The 26,718-nt window shown below is 42.1% G+C and overlaps 1 protein-coding gene across 2 annotated transcripts in view; it reads right to left on the reverse strand.

The window, feature by feature from the left end:
- Nucleotides 1–25,835, reverse strand: part of RTTN (rotatin) — a 385,080-nt gene extending 359,245 nt beyond the window's left edge. The window contains exons 1-4 of one of the 2 annotated variants that reach the window (XM_033934249.1): nt 25,605–25,833; nt 25,044–25,231; nt 21,332–21,527; nt 8,604–8,693 (exon numbers count right to left, since the gene is read on the reverse strand). In XM_033934249.1, the coding sequence (XP_033790140.1) occupies nt 8,604–8,693; nt 21,332–21,527; nt 25,044–25,231; nt 25,605–25,635 (505 nt within the window). In that variant the 5' untranslated portion in view covers nt 25,636–25,833. Of the gene's footprint in view, nt 1–8,603; nt 8,694–21,331; nt 21,528–25,043; nt 25,232–25,604 lie in introns of both variants that reach the window. The other variant, XM_033934251.1, reaches the window with a different exon arrangement.
- Between the last annotated feature and the right edge of the window lie 883 nt (nt 25,836–26,718).

Raw genomic sequence — 26,718 nt, forward strand, 5'->3', positions numbered from 1 at the left:
TGTAACACAAATTATCTGCTTACAACATTCAGGTCAATAATGAGCTGTAGTGAGTTTAAATACATGACTTCAGCATTTAAAAATATACATATATTTTGTGTCACTAACAATAAATCGGTGTCAATAACAATAAATGTAATCCACTGACCATCACTGGCAATATGTATAATGGCTGAATATACCACTGCTATATATATAATTCCACATTCCTGCCCTGACTCTGCCCACAGTGGCGCTGAATTTACTATTCATTCACCTTCTTACTTCTTTCTTTTATACTTAAACATATAATGCTGGATACTATAAGTGAGTTCAGACCTCCACCTGAGTCATAAAGCTCTTGGTAGTGTTATTCTTCATTATTCCCAGTACAGCATTATTAATTCAATACTTATAACATTTATTTTTCTGTTACTTAATTTTATAATAAATAAGTTCACAACTTAGCTTTATAGCAGAGTATTCCTTCTTTTGATCGCCAGCGGCTGATTTGAACAGGCGAAGTTTAACTTTAACTTCCCCCGACCTTGATAAAGTCATGAGAAACACATTGGGAAGGGGAATACTCTGCTATAAAGCTAAGTTATGAACTTATTTATTATAAAATTAAGTAACAGAAAAATAAATGTTATAAGTATTGAATTAATAATGCTGTACTGGGAATAATAAAGAATAACACCACCAGAAGCCTTATGACTCAGGTGGAGGTCTGAACTCCCTTATAGTATCCAGCATTATATGTTTAAGTATAAAAGAAAGAAGTAAGAAGGTGGATATTACTGTGAATTTATTTATTTATTTTTTTTATTAATTTGAAAAAATTTCACAAGTAATACACTTGTTGCAGAAATACAGAAAGGAAAAAAAACCATCAAAAAGAAACAAAATTGTAAACGTGGCATTTCAATTATTATCCTTCTTAGACCACTAGTTTAGAAAAAGGAGAGATCCATTAATTCCATGGAGAGAAATAAAACAGGAAACATATTATTAGGAAAGCTGACTACGCTAAACAACCCCACTTATCTTTTAATTCCAGCAGATCATATACTTTACTTAACTCTAGAGATCTTTTTAAGGTCTAGAAAGGCTCTCAAATGAGATGGTAAAAAGAAAGTGTACGAATCAAACATTTACAGGGATATGCCAAAAGAAAAGAAGCCCCCAAACTTTTTGTCTCATCACGTATAGAAAGAAATTCTTTTCTGCGGTCCTGTGTTATCTTAGATAAATCCACATTCTTTGTCCTGAAAAATTTTGATGTAGATTCCGAAAGTAAAGTTTCATTATGAGGTTTAGGTCTTGTTCAGATACGAAGGAGACTAATAGTGTTCCCCTTTCCTTAACATCAGAAAAGGATTCCTCCAACATTGCAGTCAAATTTTTTTTCCACTACCAAATTCCCTCCTTCAGCAACCTTAGTCCTAGCACTAGGAATATAATATATTTTGTTTATAGGAGGAATAGCTTGTTGAGGGATTTTGAGTATTTCCATTAAGTATTTTTCAAAGTAATCAAGAGGATTTAGAGCCGATGATTTTGGAAAATTTAGTATCCGTAAATTTAGCCTCCTATTAAAATTCTCAAATTGTTCCAATTTAGAATGAACATAAGTCTTATCTTTAACCAACATTGATGTTATTTCCTTTACGTCTTTAACTTCAGTTTTAACACAGGTTATTTGTTCAGCAGAATCATGTTTGGTCTGTTCAATAATTTTAGAATTATCCACTTTCCCTGAGAGACTAAGTACCTCTAATGTTGAATCCGTCAGCTTCCTATTGAGACTCTGCAAGGCCTGCCAAATGATCTCCAGTGTCACCACCGGGGGAGTCTGAAGCAGCGGTAAACTCGCTGATGCTCCCAAAGTCGTTTGCTCATCTGTCTTTTCCATGGGAGCTCCTTCCTCTAGACTCAAGTCTAGGTCTGCAACTTCAGCCCCTGGAATCCCTGCCGGGCAACCCGTGCCGACATCGGACACGACGGTGCGCTGGATACCGGAGGGGACAGCGATACTTCATGCCCTATGAAGCTGGAGGCTCCATCTTCCAAACTTCCAGCAGAGCCCTCTTCTCCTGGTTCAGGGGTTGTAAGCTGGCTCAAGAACCTCTCCAGGGTTTGTTGCTGCACCGGTGTGGAGGTTCTGAGCTGGGAGGAAGCCGTTCTCAAAACCCCCTTCCTTTTGGTGTGCGGCATTGGAGAAAAGAAAAACTCCGTGAAAGCAACCACGATACTGAAGAGTAGCAAGGAATTAACCGGCCCCACAGGAGAGGTAAGAGACGCCAGGACTAACGTGCAGCCATCTTGGATCTCCCCCTGTGAATTTATTCTGAATAGAAGAATTAATGGAACATGGCTCAAATTCTGACTCTGCCCAGGCACTAAAAGTCAGATTCTATAAATGGCACCTTAGTTAGGTGCCCTAGTTGAGGCCACCTAGCAATGCCTAACTAAACTCTGCACCTAACCTAAATCAGACTACAGAACTCATTGATGACCTTCCGGAAAGTGGTAAAGACCCTTCTCTTCAACTAAAATTCAACCACAGCCTACACCTCACCCCCCCTTAAACCCCCCTCCCCTCTCTTCCCCACTCTAAACTTCTACTTAAATTGCTGCATAGTCCTGTATTTAAACTACTGTATAGTCTTTGTATTGTCCAAATGTACTCCACTGTGAATGTTTGCTTGTAGGCTGTTCTGAGCTACTAGGAGGACAGGATAAAAATCTAAATAAATAAAGTCAATTAGCTTAAATGGTATGGTAACTGACCACTCCATTGAAGTTAACTGAATTTTTTTTTTTTTTTAATTAAAAAAGTTAGGTGCGGAATCCCACCTGGCACCTAGCAATGCCTAACAACACCTAACTGAAAAATAAGAATGGTTAGGGTCAGAGAATAGGCGTGGTTGAGCTAGGTGTCCGAGATAGGCACCAGTAAATTAGGCTAGTGAAACCTGGCCTAATGTAGCAGCACCTACCTTTAGGATGCCCGGCGATGTCTAAGTCTGCTTAGGCACCACTAGGTTTGATTCCATAAACGACGTATAGTAGTTGATTGACAACTGCGCTGCATAGCACCTACAATGTAGGTATCGCTAGGTGCAATTTATAGAATCCAGCCCTAAGAGCTCTGGCACAAGCTGTACAAAACCTTTGAATATCAGCATCTCAAAGAGTTATGTTTACCAGTTTCCAGTAAATGGCCCAAATGTATTTGTATGGGCTCATATGATAAAATTTTGATTCCCTGTTGCAGAAAGAACCGATACATTCCAAAATAGGCTCATCAAATTTTTATGGATTGAATGAGCATAACAAATGCATAGGAAGAAAATTATTAAACCATTAAAGAGTCATGGGATAGAAGGCAATGTTTAGTTGTGGATTTGGAATTGGTTAACGGACTCAAATATATCTTTAGACAGCATCAAAAATGAATTAAAATCTTCCAAACAGCTTCAAGAGACTTTAATTAAGGACAATGTAAATTTAAGAAGGAAGATTGAAACATTTGAAAATTTTTCAAGAGGCAACAATATCAGATTGATTAATTTTCCACGAATTACAACAATTACTCCGCGAGAGATGTTAAAACGATACCCGACGGAAATATTGGAAGTTCCTGAGGGTTCATTACCTCCATTTACACAGGTGTACTACCTTCCCAAGAAAAATCAAATTCAGCAACAGGAAGATAGCCAAGGTCCAATAGATGTATCGGCATTATTGGAATTATCAGATAAAGAAATGGCTACTCCCGCAACATTAGTGGCAACTTTAGCTCTAACAATGGACAAGAACTGGATTTTGAGACTTTTAAAAATAGAGCGAAAGAATTTATGGGACTCAAAATACAAATGTTCCCAGATTTGGCCAGGGACACACAAAGGCGAAGAAAAGAGTTTCTTATGTTAAAACCGGGAATTATAGCTCTTGGAGCAACCTTTTTCCTGCGATATGTTTTCTTTGAGCCTTACCAGCTGACAACTTTCCTATCTCTTTCTCGGCTTGAGAAGGAAAAGAATGGAGGAGTATAGAATAATTAAGATGTCCTCATCAGCTGACTTGCATTATTTTCCTTAATAATAATATTTCTTTGTTTTCCGTTTATAATTACATTTTGGATCTTTTGTGGACTTGAACTGATTTAAGTTAACTGGCATCTTTGAAATTATAATATTGTTGTGATTTTTTTTCTTGACTTAAAGCTTTCTGTACAAGTAAATCTTGAATTGTATTTTTGAAAATTGAATAAATAAATAATAATTAAAAAAAAAAGGAATTGGTTAACGGACAGAAAAAAGAGGGTAGGGTTAAACGACCATTTTTCTCACCATATAATTTTTTCACCATATCTTCTATATTAAATATTTCTAAACCTTTACATCTCAAAATTATTGTTCTTGGACAAAAGGGTCTTAAACATTCCCTAACTGGACCCAATGCACACTTGCTCACCATTTTGTTGTTTTTGGCTGTTAAAAACATTTTGCATTGCTGGAAGGACTTATCCAAAGTGGAATGCATGATATGGTGGAATACAGTATGTATAACTATCACATTTCAAAGCGTCATTGGGGAAAAGCACTATTCTACCAGCTCATTTCTTAAAATATGGAGCCCTGTTCAACCTTACTGTGCTTTAGACCATTGACATATTGTATTATATATGTTACATACTGAGTTTTTGTCCCTCCTTAATTTATCCTATCTTGTGATGCTTGTTGGGAATTTTCTTTCATGCTTAGCATGCATATCCTCGGCTGAAATATGTGTACTGACCTGTTATTTATGTTTGACATGAGATACCCGGTTGTATTGTACTGTCCTACATACATTATTCTCCTAGTATATCTTTCATGGTTTGTACAACTGGATCACTTCATGTCCTGTTAATATTTGTATACTTGGGGTTTTTTTTTTTAATATAAAACTAATAAAAATATTTGAACTAAAAAAAACGGCCATTTTTCTCAATGGAGGAGAATAAATAAAGGAATGCCACAGGGATCTGTACTGGGACTAGCGTTATTTAACTTATTTTTAAATAATCTGGAAAATGGAACGACAAGTGAGGCGATTAAATTTACAGATGACATTAAACTGTTCAAAGTTGTTAAAACGCAGGCAGACCTTAGGAAATTGGAAGGCAGGGCATTCAAATGGCAGATGAAATTTAATGTGGATAAATGCAAAGTGATGCACATTGGGAAGAATAACCCAAATCATAGTTACCAGATGCTAGTATCCACCTTGGGGGGTCAGCGCCCAAGAAAAAGATCTAGGTATCATCATAAACAATACTCTGAAACCTTCTACCCAATGTGCGGTAGCAGTCAAAAAAGCAAGCAAGGTGAGAGGAATTATTAGAAAAGAGATGGTAAGACTGAGAATATTATAATGCATCTGAATCACTGCATAGTATAACCTCACCTTGAGTGTTGCTTTCTATTATGGTTGCTGTATCTCAAAAAAAGATATAGCAGAATTAGAAAAGGTTCAAAGAAGAGCAACCAAGATGATACATGGGATGGAACTCCTCTCGTATGAGGAACTAAAGAGACTAGGGATCTTCAGCTTGGAAAAAAGACGGCTGAGGGGAGATATGATTGAAGTCTACAAAATCCTGAGTGATGTAGAACAGATACATATGGATCAATTTTTTACTCCATCAAAAATTACAAAGACTAGGGGAAACTCGATGAAGTTACAGGGAAATACTTCTAAAATCAATTGGAGGAAATATATTTTCACTCAGAGAATAGTTAGCTCTGGAAAGCATTGCCAGAGGATGTGGTAAGAGTGGTAAATTTAGTCGGTTTTAAAAAAGGTTTAGATAGGTTCCTAGAGAATGTTCATAATCTGCTATTGAGACAGACATGGGGGAAGCCACTGCTTGCCCTGGATCAGTAGCATGGAATGTTGCTACTATTTGTTTTGTTTTTTAGCCAGGTATTTGTGATCTGGATTGGCCACCGTGAAGATAGGATACTGGACTAGATTGACCATTGATCCAACCCAGTAAGGTTATTCTTATGTTCTTAATCAATTACTGAATATATAGCAAGATTTGGATGCCTGCTTACTGCTAAATGCGTAAGATTAGTGATAAATGTTGGTCATGTAATTTTGAAACTGGGATACCGTCCCATATGCTTGATTGAAATAGTAATTTAGGATTGTTTTGGCCAATCAGAGCCTTAGGCTTCTTCCCAGTGCATCTGGGAAGGGGCTTGAGGCTCTGATTGGCCCAGGTTGTTTAAGGCCCCACCTATGGGCCAGAACCTTAGGCCCATTCCCGGTGAATCGGGGGAGGGGCTTGAGGCTCTGATTCGTCCAGGTTGTTTAAGGCCCATCCCATAGGAGAGCCCTTAAAAACCTGGGCCAATCAGAGCCTCAAGCCCCTCCCTGGTGCATCTCAGGATGCATCGAGGAAGTGAAGGCCCATCATTTTGAAATGGCGGGCCAGCTGGTCAGAGGGAGTAGGCATCCCTCCGGTCAGCCATCTAAAGTAAGGTAAGGGAGAGAGGGTGGGGTCATTGGAGGCACGGGGGAGGGGAGTGTTGCGTGGCAGCAGGTGAGGGTGGGCATCACTCCCACTGCCGGGGGGGGGGGGGGTGTTGGTTGTCAGCAGGAGAGAGTGGGCATCACTCCTGTTGCTGAGAGGGTTGGAGGGGGGTTGGTTGTCAAATTGGGATTATTTTTTTTAATTGCATGTCAAAACACACGCCAGAGAGGTGTTTTTCACAGTTCTGGCACTATAGCGGCACCCCTAGACCAGTCACTGATTTTTGTTCTCAAAAGCAGACATCGCTCTTGGAGAATGACTCGGCGATTTTTAAGAAACCACCAGAGTGCTCGTTTAAATATTGAAAAGCCCATTTGCATAACTACGTCAGAGACTGCTTATAAAGCTCGCAAAAGATCTCAGTAAGCCGTTTTGATAATCCGCCGTTAAAATACATGCTTGCTAAATCAGCTGGAACCTATTTAGTGAGCATGTTAAAGGCAGATTTTGTTTCGAGAATCTGGCCCAAAGTATTTTTACTCAACACATAGTTAAGTTCTGGAATTCACTGCCAGAGAAGAAAGTAAACACAAATTCAGTAGCTGAGTTTAAAAAATAGATTGCCCAAATTCCTAGAGGAAAAGGCCAAAAACTGTTATTAAGGCAGATCTGACAAAAGATTTCTATCTCCCAGAATTTTGCCCAGGCTTGGTCACTGTTAGAAGTAGGATACTGGGACAGATGAACTTCTCTGACCCAGTATGGCAATTCTTTGGCTCTAATAGTATGTATTGTAAACAAATATGAGGTTACTACAGTTAAAAAAAAACATACTGGTATGTGTAAATGCTTTTTGCTGCAAGAGAATAAACTGTATTGTTGCATAATGTGAGTGTTGTCCTCACAAAAAGTTTAGGAGTTTTTTTATACACCCATAATAGTGTTATTGTTATAAAAATAAATGGCTATACAGTGAACCCTCAATTATCCAGACCTCATTTATCCAGACTTCAGATTTAACGGATCGCACCCCAGTAACTACAACTCCCAGTTTGCAATGCATCACCCTCTTCAGCAACACTCTTCGAGTGACGCCAGTGCACTGTTCGGAGGTTGAGTAGCCACTTCCCAGAGGAAAAGCTTCTGGGGAGGGAGTTATTCACAGGAGGTAAGGATATTCGGATTTTCTGGACAATCGGGTTTAACGGACACGCCTCCCCCGAACTGTCTGTTAAATCGAGGGTTCACTGTATAACAAAAAAAATGTTAGAACATAAAAAAATTAAACAAATCACTGCAGAATTTTTAACTGTTTATTAGTCCATAATTAGTTTTTAACAACCCTGAGAATCCATTCATTTGCAGCAATGGAGGAACCAATAGTTTACAACAACTTCTACCTTACTCCAAGAAGAAGATACTGTATATAGTCTGCTCTGGGATGACCTGCGAAGTCCCCCTCTCTGACCAGCCTCCTCCATTGATGCGGCTAGCATATTTTCTCCTTCCTTCCCCCTTATGCTTCAATTTTTTCCTTTCTTTACTGACAAGCTATCCTTCTTTTCCCTTACGTGATCTCTAATTATCTTCTTTTGCACACAACATAGTACCAAATTGGAACTAAAGCACGAGTACACAATATGTGAAAGGGAGCCTAAGGAGAAAGCTTCACTCAAGCACTGTATCTCCTATCTTTTTCTATAAGTATAGCATCACTAGTGAATGACACACTTCTTGTATGCCTTTCCTCACCAACAGCAAGTCACTTGTCAACATTAAATTTTTGATCATTTATGACTAGAATTTTCATACCCTGATTAGACAATTACTAACAATGTTTTACAGCCCAGAGTCTGCATTCTAGGAGCACAAAGGGGACAAGCCTGCCCTAAGTGGAAAAAGGCACTGACTACCCAGGAGCACTGGAGCTCCTTGCCAACTTTCTTCTCTGGACCCCAATATGTACAACAATAACCTTGCTAATATTTCCTAGTATGCTAATAAGCAAGGTAGAAAAGTCCATTCAAGGTAAATTATAATGAAGATAAATTAACAGGTATTCATGGTCATGGTTTTACAGCACAGCACATACCAGCAGACCTTTGGGAAGGAATTTCTCTCTGATGCAAAGTATTACTGGCTTGATGAAAATATCCACTGCCTACATCTTCTTGAACTGACACTATAACATAAACAGAGAATTTACAATCACTGGTGAAAAAAATATTTGTCAATTAAAGTCTTGCAATTAAAGTAATATCGTCATAATAAAAGTCAAACGTTTCTGATTTTCCTAGCAACCATACCCAGTATTCATTTGCTGAGAAAAATGATAGATTTAAGAAGAAAAATCCAAGTGAGCTTATAAACTGAATTCATTGCAACTAGGAGTATTATTTGTTTAGAAATATTTGTAGTTTGCAACTGTCAAATTCTTAGCGGATTACAATCAACTTATCTAACAACTGACAATAGACAAAAAAAACATTACAGTATGGTTAAAAAAAGAAAGTTCTATTTCTCCCATCAAAATGAATCTCTATACCCAGATCTCTCAATTACAAGTTGAAATAATTCTTGCTGTCCTCTTGATCCTTTCTCTATATCAATCTTTAAAATGATGAAAAAGATTGTTCTTACCTTGCTAATATCTTTTCTAAAGATAAGTGTGTCATTCTGGGCACTAGGGTATTTTCCCCATGCTCACAAGTCATGCAGAAGGAATCCATTCCAAGTTTTGAACTCTGCCTCCTTCTCCAGAGGGCTCTGCTGCCCCCTTCAGTTTGTACCAAAGCAGGTGACAGCCCTATACAGAAACACATAAGAAGGAGGGGTTGTGACAAACCCAATTCCATCTAAGGTTTTGTCCCAAAGATGGGGAGGAAATTCACTAAACCCCGATGCAAGAGAGCTGATCAAGTTGAAACTCAGACTGCAGAACTAGCTAACTTCCACTTAGAAAGATTGCATCAGATGAGGAATGGCAGGAAAAGGACAGGCAGGAAAGTTTTTCCTAGTTTAAAACTGTCCCAAACACTGCCAGGAGATTACTACCTTTCCAGCAGCCTGTCCCTTTAAGAGCAAAGGCAGGAAAAGCTGAAAGCAGGCAAACGGGCCAAGCTAGTGTGTGGAGAACCCTCCCCCAGCCAAGCTCAGGGGGTGTGGCTCTTCACAACTTAAAGCCAGGCAGACGAGAGTAGGTAGGCAGGCAAGTGCTGAAGCAGAAGCTGACAGGCAGGACGACGAGCAGGAGGGAGAGAGTGGAATTCTCCCTGACCAGCGAAAGGAAACTGTGGAAGCGGACTGGCATATGGCAGAGGTGGAAGAGGTATTTTCTCCCTCTGGAATTTGTAAGCAGGATCAAGGAGAAGCAATGGACATTCAGGAGAGTCTGGTGGGAACTGAGACCTTTCCTGTGGACAAGGAGGTGCAGTAAAACGTATGTGTTTTGATTTCTTGCATGCAGACGCTGTGAGCTGCAAGATAAACTTTTCTTTGCATTCTACCTGCTGGTTTTGCAGTTTCCTTGAGTTTGTCCTCTCCTAAAACTCTGAGTTTTGTTTTTGAAAACTGAAAGCATTGATTTTGTTTAAACCAACATTTGTATGTTTTTCCCTGCTAGCAGCCAGGTTAGGAAATCACATTTTACTCCCACAGCCGTGTGTAGTTGCCACAGCAACATTTCAGAAGGAAACGTACTTTAGAATCTCTGCACATAACCAGAACGTTGGCTGTGAACTAAACTCCTTTACATGCTTAGCTGTTTTAAGTTTTTTTTCTAACAGTGCACAAATTCTGCTAATAAAGAAACAGCCTATTTGAGGAAAGGTTATGCTGAAGTAAAGCTATGTAATCTACCTTCATGATATGTTATCCAATGTGATGTGAGTTTAGGGCGGGGGTTTCCTCATTATCTGACCAAGGATTGGCAGTACTCATTTTGAATAAACATCCAAGTGAGAGAGGGGAGATATGATCGAGACATTCAAGTACCTCACGGGTCGCATCGAAGTAGAAGAGGATATCTTCTTTTTCAAGGGTCCCGCGGCAACAAGGGGACATCAGTGGAAAATCAGGGGCGGGAAACTGCACGGTGACATTAGGAAGTTCTTCTTCACAGAAAGGGTGGTTGATCGCTGGAATAGTCTTCCACTTCAGGTTATTGAGGCCAGAAGCGTGCCAGATTTTAAGGCCAAATGGGACAAACATGTGGGATCTATCCGCAAAGATAGATAGGGAGGGTCATTGGAGTGGGCAGACTTGATGGGCCGTGGCCCTTATCTGCCGTCTATTTCTATGTTTCTATGTTTCTAAAGTGTATAAACTGACTGCTCTAGTGAAGAGGACTGTGTTATAAATTTACTGCTAAAGTCCAGAAGCAGGAGGCTGTGTTTAAAGCCTGTGTTGACAAGCTTGGAAACTTTGATTTTTGTTTTTGCTCTGTATGAGAACAATATGATTTCATGGTATGAGTATTTTTTCTGATACTGCAAAGCTGAAGCCTGATTTATGGGCTTCAATTGGCCAGTGGCTGAAATAAAACTATTGAATTTGCCATTTCTGACTAAGATTCATTTCTTGCACCAGTAAGTCACTTATCTGTAATGACCCTGTTAGGCTTTTAGCTAGCTACGTAAGTCCTGAAGGGTCCCTTGGTTGAAAGGGACACACCGGGCCAGAAGTTTTGTCACGATCTCGTGGGCTTGCTGCTTTGCTTTGAAAGTATAACAACGAAAAACAAGAAAAATTGACCCAAGTTTCCACAGAAAAAATGGCAAACCAAACAAAACAAAACTGTGGAAACAATGTTCAAAGTCTTCATTTTTATTTCTTCAAAGCAACTCAAAAACAAAGCTTTAAAACAATCTATATTTGTATTGAACGGACCCAACATGGGCCGTGTTTCGGCAAAACACCTTCCTCAGGGGTCCGATGAATAAGGATGTAGTGAAACTAACCAAATGTGGAGAAATCTAGGCCCTGCTGCTCATCAACTCACTTAAAGGGCAGTGAAAAAAAAAGTATAACAAGCATGTTAAATACATTAACTGAACAATCAAAACTTTGAAATAACCATACCAATCAGAAACATTTATGGGGCTTAAACAGTCCCAAATGTGTTATAGTAATAGATTATTCTTCATACCCTTAAGGTCTGACCAACATCAAAATCTCACTTGAACTTCCTAATTGAGACAGTAGGCAGACAGAGAAATACTGACAGGGCAGGGATCCAGAATGACACCCCTATCTACTAGAAAAGATATTAGCAAAGTAAGAACCTAATCTCTTTTTCTAGTGCAATAGGTATAATTCTTGACAGTTGTGACATACAAAAGTAAAGCAATCCCATAAATCTAAGTCAGGACCTGTGTACTTGCTCGTAACACTGAGGGCCCAAAGACGATATCCTCCCATGCTGCCATGTCCACACAGAGAATATATGCATAGTGGACCAGGTCACTGCCCTACAAATCTCCTCGGGCGAAATCATCCGAGCTTCTATCCCTTGAAGCCATATTTCTCGTGGAATGTGCTTTCAAGGAGACTGCTTGCCTCAGACAATATATGTTGATGAGATGGATATCCATATAAATCTAGAAATGGTAGCCTTAGATGCTAGTCTAATGCATCTAGCCTGACTGGTGAGCACAAATAGATGGTTTGACAATCAAAATTCACTGGTGATCTCCAGATAACATAGGAGGACTCTGCTCACATCCGGCTTTCTCAGAATCTGGTCCTTTTTCTTTCATCCTGTGGCCTGGAACGCTGGCAATCGTACCTCTTGATTGATATGAAGCGCAGAATGACCTTCTGCAAAAAGGACAGGACCGTACACAAGGAAACTCCCACCTCCATGATCTTGAGAAAGAGAGCCCTGCATGACAGGGCCTGCAGCTTTGAGACTAGTCTCACTGACGTAATGGCCATGAGGAAAACAGACTTGACGGTAAGATCCAATAAGGACACCTCTTGAATAGACTCATAAGGAGCCTGACTGAGGCCATGCAAAACCATGTTAATGTTCCTTTGACGGGAAACAGCCATTTTACCGGTGGTCTGGGCTTTAATGCCCTCTTTAGGAATCGGGCTATGTCTGGATGAGAAGCCAGGGAAGCCATGGGCTCTGAAGCATGAGAGGCCTGCCACTTGGACCTTGAGGGACTTCATTGCAATACCTTTGTCGAGACCTGTTTGGAGAAAAGCTAGCCTCTCTTCCTCATTCACCTAGAGAACATTCTATTGATGACAGTTTGAATAATTGGAGATTTCTTACAGAATGCATTCATCAATCTCTGGCGCCATTAATCTCCAAAACAATCTCTTATGCTCGGAATGCACTGTGGTTTTTACCCATTCATAGAGCCCTAAAGCATAACTGTAGGAAACTAGAAAGAAAATGGAAAAAATCTCATTCAGACACAGATAAATTAAATTGGAGATATGCAATTAGAAAATATAACTTAGAACTAAGGAAAGTGAAAAAAAAAAACTTACTATGGATGTAAAATAGTCAAGTCTGATAATCAGAGTAACATCCTATTCAAACTTTGGTGCTCTCTGATCAGTTCAAATTCTAAATCCGATCAATCTCCATCTCCCTCAGCTAATCTTCCAAGATAAAATTTCTCTTGTCAGGCAATCCCTTCCTGCAGTAGATATAGGATATTTTTATATATAATTTTATAATATAATAATTTGGTTGACCACTCTTTTGAACAACTCACTGGAAAACGGATACTTTTCACATTCCATGGAGCAAATAACTCTCACCCTTCTTCTAAAAAAAGTAGATCTAGATCCTACCATTTCCTCTCATTATTGACCAATTACCAACATATCTTTGTTGACAAAAATGATAGAATCAATCATCGCTAGAGAAATTTTCAATACTTCAAATCTTGAGAAATTTTCAATACTTTCAATTTCAGCACCAAAACCTTGCTGATCTCCCTACTTTCAAAAATTCAACAATTATGATTACAAAACAAATATGTTATTTTGCTTCAGTTTGATCTATCTGCGGCGTTTGATGTAGTGCATCACGGCATTCTGCTTTATTTGCTTTCAGACATCGGTCTTAATCAGGCTGTTCTTGATTGGTTCTCCAAATTCTTATCGTCTCATTCCTATTCAGTTAACATTAAAGGTGACATCTCAAAATCCTGGCGGCCCCTTTGCAGGGTCCCTCAAGGTTCTTCGCTGTCCCCAATCCTGTTCAATCTCTATACGACTACATTGAACCTTTACAAGTTGTCAGCTTGGGAAACACTGTTCACCTATGTGGATGACATCTTTATATTGATTGATATTGATTCAGATCTCATCAACCCAGCCTTTAAAATAAATCATTGTATCTTCAAACTCCAAGCCTGGGCTATGTCTGTCCAGATGAAGCTAAATGCTGCAAAAAACAAACTTTTATGGCTAGGCCCAAAATTAGACTTTGGATTCCGGGGTCTCACTGCAGATAGAGTTATTTTCCAAGATATTGGGAGTTCTCATAGATTCTTCTCTTACCTTTAAGGATCAAATAAACTCTCTTGTCAAGAAGTGCTTTTTTAGCCTTCGAGAAAGGTCAGAAACCTTTTCCACCAACAACACTTCTCTGTTCTGGGCCAATCTATCATATTATCCTGGCTAGATTACTGTAACGCTATCTATTTCGGCATAACAAAGACCTGCCTTCAAAGACTCCAACTGATACAAAATACCGCTGCGAAATTCATTTTTTGAAAAAGTAAATTTGACCATGTGTCTCCTTTGCTTTTAAACCTTCATTGGCTTCCTATCTATCTCAGGATTCACTTTAAATGTGCATGTATTACTTTTAAAATTTTATATGGTATCTTCATCCCTCTTGTCCCTTTATTATGGAATGCTTATAGATTCTCCTATGCAAGAGGCATCCAACAATTCAAACTCTCCCTTCCTTCAGTGAAAGGAATCAAAGAAGTCAAAAATTTCAGTCAATCCTTGGTTTTAAAATTTTCTCAACTATGGAACGAACTTCCTCTTATTTTAAGGGATCCTGGTCCTTTTCAACTTTTTCATAAATCTTTAAAAACTATTTTATTTGCCAAACACTTTGGAAACTAGTCATATTAATGTTTTCTGATTGTTACTTTTTTAAGTATTTTTTTAGTTACTGTTAACCGAGTTGAGCTCCTTTCTGGCTGAAGACCCGGTATATAAAGCTAAGTTTTAGTTTAGATCATAGCACTCGTAAAAGGCTCCACCTTCTCTTTTGTGCACCAGTGTTGAAATATCTCCCATGCCTTAGCATAAGCTGAGACCGTCAAAGGCTTCTTGGCTCTGAAAAGAATAGCAATGACTTCCTCTGAGTATCCTTTGCGCCCTCAAGAACCATGCCATAAGACTAAAGCAATCCAAACCTATGATCACTGGGCTCCGAGACAGAAGACTGGGCTGTACCTGAAGTCTGAGATCTTGGTCGCTCTGAAGATGCACTAGGATTTGTGAACTACGACCTGCGTAGCCAGTCTGGTGCTATGAGAACCACTCTCCCTGAGTGGTTTGCTATTCTGAGAAGTATACGCCCTATCGATGGCCATGGAGGAAACATGTACAAGAGCTCATTATTTAGCCACAGCTGGACTAGACCATCCAGGCTTCAATTCCAGGCTTGTACCTTTGACTGAAGAATTGGACAGCCTTCTTGTTCCTTGCCTTAGCTATCAGATTGAAAGTTGGTTGACCACAGATAATGTCCATTCTCCCAGATTTTAGATCTGATGGCTGAGGTAATTAGCCTGACCATTGTCCACTCCCACTACATACGCCATGGATATCGTTTGTAGGTGTACCTCTGCCCACTAGAACAATAGATGGGCTGCATATTCTTGGTGCCTCCTTGGTGACTGACATTTACCACCGCTGTAACAGTGCCCGAAAAGACTTGGACTGCCTGTCCTTCCAGACTCTTCTCCAGCTTTTGTACCACCAATCAAATGGCCAGAAGCTAATCTGTTGATGGACCATTTTCTCTGGGACCACTGCTCCTGGACTGAGCATCCATTGCAATGGCCTCATCAGCCAAACAGGCTGGCATCCATTATGAGAATCACCCACAAAGTTAATCTGAGGGGCATGCCCCATGATAACGACTGTGGACAGAATCACCAACTCATACTGCAGTAGGATTCCAGAGTCCAGTCCGTTTGTGGGGACCACAGTATGTTCTGAAGAGGTGCATGTGAGCCTTTACCCAAGGATCACATCTATAGTGGCCGCCATGGAGCCTGGTACTTGGAGATAGTGTCACACAGACAGAGCTGGCTTATCAATCATGTCCATTAACTGAGTGCAGCGCTTCTGTCTGCATGACTCTCAAAAGACAAACCCGGTCTTCTGTTGTGTTGAATAGTGGTATTCTAAGGTTTGTGACGGAACCAGATGGTTCTTTTGAAAATTCATTATCCAGTCCAGGCTCTGCAAGATCTGAACTACTTGAGACAGTGTTTGTTTCCCTTCCGATAACAACAGAGCTGTGATCAGCCAGTCGCCCAGATATAGATGCACAATCCTACCCTGTGGAGATGCGCTGCTATCACCACCATCACTTTGGAGAACGTGTGGAGTGCTGATGCCAACCCAAAGGGAAGCGCCACGAACTGATAATCTCTCTCCATCACATGGAATCTCAGATCTCCTGTGTTCCAGCAATATGGAAATGTGCCAGTAGGCTTCCGTCAAGTCTAGGGAAGCTAGAAATTCCCCCAGAGCCACCACTGTGATGACTGACAACACAGTTTCCATGCAAAAGTATGGAACCTTCAGGGTCTCGTTTATCTGTTTGAGAGCTAGACTGGGTCTTCAGTCCTCTGAACACTTCTTGGGCACTAAGAAGTATACGGAGTATCTGTCCAAGCCTGATTCTTCTGGTGGCACTGGCTCACTGTTAAGGGAAGGGTGAACTTGAGCTTGCACGCTCCCCAAATAATCTTCAGCACCCAGAGGTCTGATGAGATCTGCGCCCAGACCTCCACATACACCAAGAGATTTCCTTCTATTTACAGGGGGAAGACTTCAGCACTAATGTCATTTTGCTTTCTTAGAGGCTGCTATGGGATGAGAATCGGAGCCTTGGTTTTGCCCAGGTCTTGTGAACCACTGTCCTGATCCCTGATAGGATTTCTGAGATGAGGCTCCTCCTGAGTACCATCAAAAGCACGTGAAATTACAAAAATTAGAGAGCCTAGAACCTCTAGAGGTTCACAGTCCACTGTCATGCAGAGATTTTGGCCAGCGACCTGCAATGCTAGTCATCAGATCATCCAGACCCTTTTCAAACATCATCTGTCCCTTGAAAGGGAGTCTGCTGAGAGTAGCCTTGGAGGTAGAATCTCCTGCCCATTGTCTGATCCAGAGCATTCCGTGGGCTGAAATGAAATAAGCCGAAACCTTGCTAATGACTCTATGTCGTAGAGAGCATCAGCTTTATAATTCACCCCTGTTAGCATAAGCCGAGGCAAAGGCTCGTCCTCTGCCAAGATGAGCCCACGCATCTTGGTATGACAAGCGCATTCCACAAAGGATGCTGCTGAAGCTGCTTTGATCCCTAAATCCAAAGCTTCGAACTGTTTCTTTAGTACCACGTCCACTATGCGATCCTGCTTACCCTTTAATATTATACATCCTTTATTTGGCAGGGATGTGTGCTTGGTTACCTAAGGCTGAACAAACAGCCTAGTAATTGTTTTGGCTACCTTTAAATAGCCCTCAGAAGTATCCCAGTGCTCTGTGACTATAGCACTCATATCAGGTTGCCAGGGAAAAACATGGGCTGTGCTCTCACTCCACTCAAGATAGAACACTGAGTGGAAGGAACCTGCTGGGGAGTCTAACTGCAACTCCCGCAGAGAGTCAGTAATAAACTCTAATAGTGCTGAAGGCATGAACAACTGGCATACTGTGTAATCCTCCCCTTGAACATTGATCTTGTATACTTGCTCCTGTTTGTGACCCTATATTGCCCAGCAGCGAAGATTCACTCTGTGACAGCAAGGGCCTACAGAATGCCTGCCAGAAAGGTCCACTGGATCCTGGTCAGCCTCTGCCAATTATCCTGAGGCGCCCTGGGAGTCCAAAGACCCCTTGTGTAACTCCTAGCTCACTGCCAGACCTCAGATAAGGATCCCGGCTATCCAAATAACCTCTCCAAATCAAATTAACACATTCAGGAGAAAAGGCTTTAACAGGCAGCCTCAATCTGCTTTAGGTAACTACATCTTATGTCTCTTGGGCTCCCAGCTTCCATGCTCTTACGCTTAGGTATGCACCTGTTCTAGGGCTGTGGTAGGGATTTTCTTCTGGTAAACAGGCCTCCCCGAAGGATCCTCAGCCCTAGAGAGCAAAAGGGAGGCTAAGCCCAATGCTGCCCCCCCTCACATGCTGCAAAGCACATGACTCAAGAGCGCTCTTCCATCATACATCCAGCACAAATTTGGCAACCAGCCTGAAGACTCTATCCCTGCCAGTTTTTAGGTAAAACATGCTGAATTGAAGGATCTGGAGAACCTTAAAAAATTTTTGGGAAATCCAAGAAGGCTGTTGTAACAGCTATTTAGAGCCAAAAATGGCTCAGAAACGACCTAACTAAAGTTTTAAAAATCCTCAGAAACAGGATTGTAGAGGTGGAGAATAGAGAATGACACGGGGAGCGATCCCCGCAGGCAGCTGCGGCGTGGCTGCGGGTTATGGAGACTCCAAAGCCAAATCACCGCAGACACGGGGACAAAAGTTTTCACCGCCCGCAAAAACGGTGAAAAGATTTGTCCCCGCAGGCCAATGTACCCCCTTCTAGGAACCGCTATTTACCTGTGTTTCACCGTGTTCGTGACCGGGTGTTCGATGTCTCCGCCATGTTGTCTGTCTCCTCCAACTCTCGATCCAACTTGCACGTTGCCGCATTGACTCCGCCCCCCAATATACTGGCTCCTCATTTGTCAGATCAACCCTTCCTGCCAATAGAACCCGCCCCCCCCCCCCGACGATCGCCGGCAGGAAGGTGCTCAGCCCTTCATGCCGACAGAACCAGCCCTCCCCAATGATCGCGGCAGGAGGGTACCCATCCCCTCCTGCCTACCCCAACAGCCCCCCCCGACGATCGCAGCAGGAGGATATCCAACCCCTCCTGCCAGCTCCCCAACAACCCCCCTATGATCACTGGTAGGAGGGTGCCCAACCCCTCCTGCCGGCCCCCCCAACGGCCCCCTATATCGCCAATAGGAGGGTGCCCAACCCCTCCCGCTGGACCCCCCCCCAACGAACCCTCCCACCCCGGAACCCCCTTAGTCTTACTTTCCAAGTTGGACCGGACAGCTCCTCGCTCGTCTGGCCAGCAGGCCTGCCTCCGTCCAAATGAGGCGGGCCCGCCCCTCCCCTCCCCTGCCTAACCCACAGGATCCTAGGGCCTGATTGGCCCAAGCACCTAAGGCCCCTCCTATAGCGGGAGTGGCTTTAGGTGCCTAGACCAATCAGGCCCTAGGATCCTGTGGGTTGGGCAGGGTAGGGGCGGGCCCGCCTCATTTGGACGGAGGCAAGCCTGCTGGCCATACGTGTGAGGAGCCGTCCGGTCCAACTTGGAAAGTAAGACTAAGGGGGTTCCGGGGTGGGAGGGTTCGTTGGGGGGGGGGTCCAGCAGGAGGGGTTGGGTACCCTCCTATTGGCGATATAGGGGGCCGTTGGGGGGGCCGGCAGGAGGGGTTGGGCACCCTCCTACCAGTGATCATAGGGGGGCTGTTGGGGAGCTGGCAGGAGGGGTTGGATATCCTCCTGCTGCGATCGTCGGGGGGGGCTCCAGCAGGAGGGGTTGGGTACCCTCCTGCCGGCGATCTTAGGGGAGGCCATTGGGAGGACCGGCATGAGGGGTTGGGTACCCTTCTGCTGCGATTGTCGGGAGGGCCGTTGGGGGGGGTCTACAGGAGGAGTTGGGTGCCCTCCTGCCGTGATCGCTGGGGGAGGGGAGACTTGCAGCCGTAGCCGCAGTCACTATGCTAATCACGGCAGGGAGATCTTTGCCGCGATTAGGTACAGCGGCCGCGTCTACTTACCATGTAGGCTAACATTGTAAGCATTAAAAGTACATGTCGTGTTTGTTTTTGTATAGTTATTAACTAATATTTAACTAAGTTTTAAAGTTTTAAAGAATGTTTCCTTCATACGTAAATAAAGAAAAGTATTTAAAATCGTACCCGTTTGAGGCTTTTATATATGCAGCGGTGACGGTGACGGGGCGGTGAATGGGGTTGCAGTGGCGGTGACGGGGCGGTGAATGGGGTGGCAGTGGCGGTGACGGGGCGGTGAAGGGAATGGCGGTGACGGGGCGGTGCAGAGAATGGTGAGACGGGGACGGGGCGGTGACGGGGACCAATTTTTTCACCGTGTCATTCTCTAGTGGAGAACTCTACAGGATGTGGCAGAAATCTTCCAAAATAAGTTTTTCAGACCCCCCACCCTCAAAACCGATTTTGCCTATAGGCTGTAATATCCTTACTAACTGTGACGTGTGTTCTGAAGGAGCTGCAGCATGCCTCAGTTCTAAAAAGTAGCTGGATCTGGGAGAACAATCCCTGCCTCAATCAGCCAGTCTTCCAAATGTTGAGATCTTTGGGCTGCCAGTTGGACAGAAATCAGATTGATCCTCAACCCCACAGAACCACATATATGAAGAGGAGTAGGATTCAGAGGCACGCTAAATTACTAGGGATACAGACCCAGAGCTCCACAAAGTTTTCTGCAGGTCCCCAGGGGCTGCAGACTCAAGTCTGCTTCTTCTCCATGCAGGCAGAGCTCACCCCCACACTGGGGAGCTCTGGAGCACTGAGAAATACCTAAAACAATACCAAAAATAATAAAGAAATAGAGAAGATCAGAAAGACATCTGGCTCACGTTCAGAAGGAAAAACTGAAGGGGGGAAGAGCAGCCCTTTGGAGAAGGAGGAGGAGTTAAAAACCTGAACTGGATTCCTTCTGCATGGCTCACGAAAATGGAAAAAAATACCCTACTGTCCAGAATGACACACCTATTGCACTAGAAAAATTAGATAGCAACAGTAGTAATGATTTCCCACGCGTGATGGTGTGTTCCTGAAAAATAAGATTTTTTTTTTAAATCACGAGGAGAGCGGGTTAACGATAGCATTTACTGGGTACATTTTGCCCAGGATAATTGGACTATAGATTTGATTTACGAGCCGATTACCCCTTGGACTGGCCCGAAGATAATACCGGGGGGCAGGCCAGAAGGCAAGGCTGACTGCCAAAAGGACATACCTCTCGCGGCGAGAGGCACCGTCCTGTAGGCAATCAGCCGGTACTAGCACCTCTCCTTCTCTCCAGCTCTCTTCCCTGCTGGCATCCCCCACTGGCATCTCAGGACCTGTCTGGAGAACCATCACGCATGCGCGGACGTTAACATGATGACATCACGCATGCATGCGATGTTATCACAGCAACATCCGCATACTTCTGGGTGCCTCGAGCCGTGGTCACTACCTTTAGTGTGCTGCTGCTCAAGAAAGTTTGCATGACACTGGATCAGGGTATAAGAAAAAGGATAAAGGAGCAAACACCCCCCATGAATAAAAATATGTAAAGCAGAAGAAAGTACGGAAAGATCAATTCAATTCCAACTTGAAAATTTAATGGATCTACAGACTTAGGTCCAGACTCATGCAGTATACCATAAAAATAATTATGTGTAACATAAACCTATTAATCTACTAGTTTACTGTCACTGATGATTTTATATTGCATTGAATTACAGAACTTTCTAAAAATGCAGCAGATCACCTGTATTATCTGAAGGCCAAGGCTGCATTTGGAAGGAACGACCGTGAAACCCAACAATGGTTTCTGCAGGAAGTAAGAACAGTCTATCCAAGATTTCATCAACTATAGTTTGTAGATTTGGTGCTATGTTAGGTCGAAGCAGAGAAAAGAATTCCACTGCACCAATTTCACTCATCCATCGAGCTGCAGAAGAATGCTTAAATAAGAAAAAGAACAAATTGTCACCCACACCAATCTGCACAATCACAACTCCTTAAAAAGGCACTTTCTTGAATGCCAAAACACTGGCCATGTTGAGACAGTTTTTTAATAAAGTTTTTAAGAGGAAATATCCCTTCATCCCTACTTTTTTTTGTGCTGATGGTCAAAAGGTAATCCCAATTAAATATTTAAAATTATATAATCATAAATACGATATACATTAAAATGTTATATGGGATCAAACTATAATAAAACTTCAGGTTAAGGAGGTATTTGTATCTTCTAAACCTGTTTTTATGAGCATCCTTTATATAAAATTAAATACACCCCTCACCAAAACAGCATTCAGTCTTACCCCCCTCCCCCCCCATTTGACACTGGCACGCAGCCCACAGGACGTGCCGGTGCCAGTGAAAAAAGTTCTTGCCTCTTGCCTGGGCTTTGAGCATCTGCATATGCTCAAGGCCTTCTGGTTCTCGCTCTCTCTCGAATCTCGGAGAGAGCGAGAACCAGAAGGCCTTGAGCATGCGCAGATCCTCAAAGCCCAGGCAAAAGGCAGGAACTTCTTTTACCGGCACATCCTGTGGGCTGCGTACCGGTGCCAGATGGGGGGGGGTAAGACTGAATGCTGTTCGGGGGGGGGGGGGGGTTCGCGAGCGAGTGGGGGGAGCGAGGCGGTTCTCAGGAGGGTGAAGCTGCGCTACTGGCCTCGGAGGGTGGGAACATATCAAACGAATTTTCCTTACTTCCTATAGGGAAATTCACTTTGATATACGATATGCTTGAGTACCTGATTGTAAAACCGCTTAGAAATCCTTGATAGGCGGTATATAAAAAAAAATCCTAATAATAATAATAATAATTTGGTTTACGAGCATGCTTCTGGAACGAATTATGTTCGTAAACCAAGGTTCCACTGTACTTTATATATGCGGGACAGTTACTATCAGCAGATTCAGAGGTGACGATGGAGGGGGCACTTTGGCCCCTTCTGTAGCCATCCTCTATGTGGCGCAGTTTGAGTCCTAATATAGTTATACAAAAGATAGATATAAACACATAATAATGTGGAAGAGGTATTTGGACATTTTTTTGCTGTGGAAAAGGTCAGAGGAGGAGTTGAAAGATTTTATGCTATGGATTAACAGCTTAGACCCTTGTTTACAGTTTACTGGTACATATGACAAGTATAAAATAGAATATTTGGACGTTTGAATTATAAAGGAAGGGTAGAGATTTTCACCACTCTGTATAGGAAGCCAGCAGTTCGTAACAATTTGATACATTTTTTTAGCTTCCATCCTTATAAATTGAAATATAACCTTCCCATTAGTCAATCAGGACAAGAAGGATAAGTTCCACTTAATATGAATTTAAGAAGACTGGCAAAAGACCTGGAGATACATTTTTTTACAATGGGGTACCCTCTAAAGGCAATAAAACAAGCATATTTGAGAACACATTTTGCCCATCAAGATCTGTTATTGCAAGAAAAGGGGAGTCCTTCAGAGGAGGAAAAACTGATCTCTGTGATCCCTTAAAGCACTGCCTCCAAGAAATTTATTTCCCTAGTGCAGGATAATTGGCGAATACTTCAAGTAAATGACGTTTTTTCTCAAATGCCCATATTTGTTTTTAGTAGAGGCAGAACTATAGGACAGATGTTTGCCTGACAAAAATGGGGAATTAAAAGGGAAAACAAGGAGGCTGTCATAATAAATGTGGGAGGTGCCAATGGTGTGCTTTAACATTAGAAAGGGAACAATGGCAAGATCCACAGATGGGTATAAAAATCTATAGTAATGCTATTACTAATTGCACATCGACATACATAGTGTATATACTGGTGTGTCCATATGATAAGATATACGTAGGTTGGACTAAACGCCCAATCCAGATTTGGCTTAACAAACATAAGTCCAGGATTCAAACAGAGAATGTACAGGCACCTGTTGTTCAACATTGGATGGAGAAAAGGCATATGGTAGACCAGATCAGATGGTGAGTTATCGATTATATAGATGAAGGGAGGGAGGGAAGAAATTTGGAAGAAAAACTAAATTATAGAGAACAGTTGTGGATTCATAGATTGAATGCGGAGTTGGATTGGTTCTCACTCCTTTAGGTAGTCTGCGATATTAAAAGTAAGTTATATACAACCAAGCAATACCCAAAATTGATAGTTATAAAGTTTAATATAATCTCTCCACTGCGACTATAGCTAAGAATAAGTAATGAGCTCATGTTGGGCATGGATCAATGACATTAATAGTCAGCTGAGCCGTGGTGAAGAGATTTAAACAGCACCAAGAATGTCGCCGCCATCTTTAAACTGAATTAAAGATGAATTAAGATTGTGTGAGAATATTAAACTATTTTTGGAGTCATTGTAGAGCAGGGATCTCAAAGTCCCTCCTTGAGGGCCGCAATCCAGTCAGGTTTTCATGATTTCCCCAATGAATATGCATTGAAAGCAATGCATGCACATAGATCTCATGCATATTCATTGGGGAAATCCTGAAAACCCGACTGGATTGTGGCCCTCAAGGAGGGACTTTGAGACCCCTGTTGTAGAGGAAGAGCCTTGAGAAAGCTTCGGGCAAAACATGTTGGCTTGAAGTTCCCCAACCTTGTGACCATTAAGTTAAGTTAAGAAGAAAAAAAAAAAGTTTAAAACCTCATGAAATTGTTTCAAAATAAAAATGAAAAATTATGTTCTACCTGTTAATTTTCTTTCCTTTAGATGCAGCAGATGAATCCAGATAGCACAAATCTACCAGCAGGTGGAGATAGAGAACGGATTCGAAGGAGTAAATCTTGGCTGGAACCTCTCCTGGACATTAGTATCGCTCTTGCCCAAGCATCAGGAACAATGCCCTCCACACAAAATTTATTTCTCATTTAAAAAAATTAATAGGACTAATGAAAACAACACCTGAGTCAACCAGCACGGGAAGCCAGCAGAACCTAAGACTGCATGGGACTCTGGATTCATCTGCTGCATCTAAAGGAAAGAAAATTAACAGGTAGGACAGTCCCAGGCACCAACCTCCCCAGCTACACCACTATCACAGATTTTTATTAGTTTGGTGGAGGGAAGGAAGGGGTGTGGCACAACAGAGGCATTACTGGGGAAGCCCATCCAGGACAGGGTAGTTGAGTAGGTGGGAGAGAATACCCCTTCTTACACCCTGCTCTGAAACCATTAAAGAATTCAGGGGAACACTCACGCCAGTGCTAGTTCAGCACTAATTGGCTTTAGTACTGGAGTTAGGTTTTAAGCATTAGCCTGCAAGCCTGTTATAAATCTAGAATGACTAGCAGTCAAGCCTACAGGTGAGAATAGAAATGTTGAAGTAGAAGAAAGAGGAAAACATACACACATCCCTAATACAATAAAATTAACACATGTGATTCCTATAGTCTATATAAATTTTAAATGGCTCTTAATTAAACTATCCATATATATATTTCTTAATTAATCTTGATAGCTTTTGGAAGATGTACTTACTTTAACCAAGCTATTCAGCAAATTTAATACCTCTTCTTTCATTGGCACCATTGGAAAATTGAACCATTCCAGGAGGTGTACAAAAATTAATTTTTGTTCTGCAAGATCAGCATCTGAAATTAAATTATGCTCCAGTTTGCACAGAATATTTTTGAGCGCTCTCTCTCTTATCTCTGCAAGCTGGTGACCTAACAAAAAAATAAAGATATTATAATTATGTTAAAAAACATGACTTCAATTTGAGATACCAAGGTCTAAGTAGATAGCAAGCCCAAAAGTTCAAAAATCTCAGAATATCCTGCAAATAAATAACAACAACAAAACTCAGTACAGGTTACCTCCAGGGAAAGATTAACACAAATCACAGTGGGTCATACAGCTCTGGGTTCAATCACCCTTAATATTAAGCATGGGTAATTTGCGCCCGGTTTAGTACTCATCATTTTGGAAAAGTTAGCGCCTACGCTACGAGTATTTTTAGCACTGCTGTCACCTACAGAGCTCACACAGAATAACAAAACCTACGACCTGTATCGCATATAATCTTTCAGCCGCTATTACCCAGCTTCTTGGCCAGAGCGGACACGTCCATCCTGGAGAACTCAACGGCACAGGAGCACCGCTCCCGCTCCTAAACCACAACCCCACTGCAGCCGTCCCTGCTCTTCCCAGGCTCAAGCTTCAACTGTCGCGCGCCGCGAGTCCTCCACAGGAACCGTCCCTCCAGAAACCCCAGCCCTCGCACTGGCGCAAAGCAAACTGCAGCTTGAGCGCGGACCCAAATTCACTGTAGCTGCAGTTGTTGGGGGGGAGGGAGAGACGGGGGAATCTGAAAACCAAAACACCAGGTGTATCCCGCTGCATCCTGGGGATCGTAGTCTAGCGGCCGTGGAACTGCGGGCCTTCGAATCCCTGAGCAAGAGATGCTGAGGAGACGCGAAAACTACATTTCCTGGCAGCCCCCATGACTGCAGCACGCGCCTCCCTACTCGGCTCAATTCCCTTTGCTGACAGCGGCAAACCGTAGGGTACGGCGGGAATTCGTTTGGGTAGCAAGATGTGGACAGTAGAAACTAGATTATCATGGGGGACTGTAATCTAGTTGCAAGCGTTGAATACTGTTGTTGTGTATACGTTTAAAGAAAGAAAGGAGTGATAAAAGCATACATCAATCTCAAGGATATAAATGGTGTATAAATATTAAATATTTTTTATTGGATGATATCTAAAGCCATCCACATCAAGAAGCTTCAACAGGTACTGCAGTTTAGAAAATAAATGTATCCCTACTCCAAAGGAAAATAAACCGTATCTGCTAATATGCATTCCATCAACACTATCGCAGCCGTTTCCACCCAACCCCAACAGCCTTCCGGGTTTTTTTGATGGTATCCACTATTCAACTAATGAGTGTTCCAAGTCTCAAAAGCCGCTAAACCATCGTTAAATGCATGGATTTTACTGCCCCATTATTAAAACAGCTGGGTTTTTTTCTATACTTTCTAGCAGCCTCCAATTGTACTATGCAAATATAATACAATGAGGTTATTAATATTAAAATGACCTCTCCGGGCAGTTATTAAAAACGAACACCCCCTCATTTATGAAGAATCAGGACCAATATTTACAGGCAGGGTCTGAGCTGTCATAGCCTTACTTTCCTGTCAGTGCCTGA

This window comes from Geotrypetes seraphini, chromosome 2 (assembly GCF_902459505.1).
Source record: "Geotrypetes seraphini chromosome 2, aGeoSer1.1, whole genome shotgun sequence".
In the NCBI taxonomy this organism is placed as follows: Eukaryota; Metazoa; Chordata; class Amphibia; order Gymnophiona; family Dermophiidae; genus Geotrypetes; species Geotrypetes seraphini.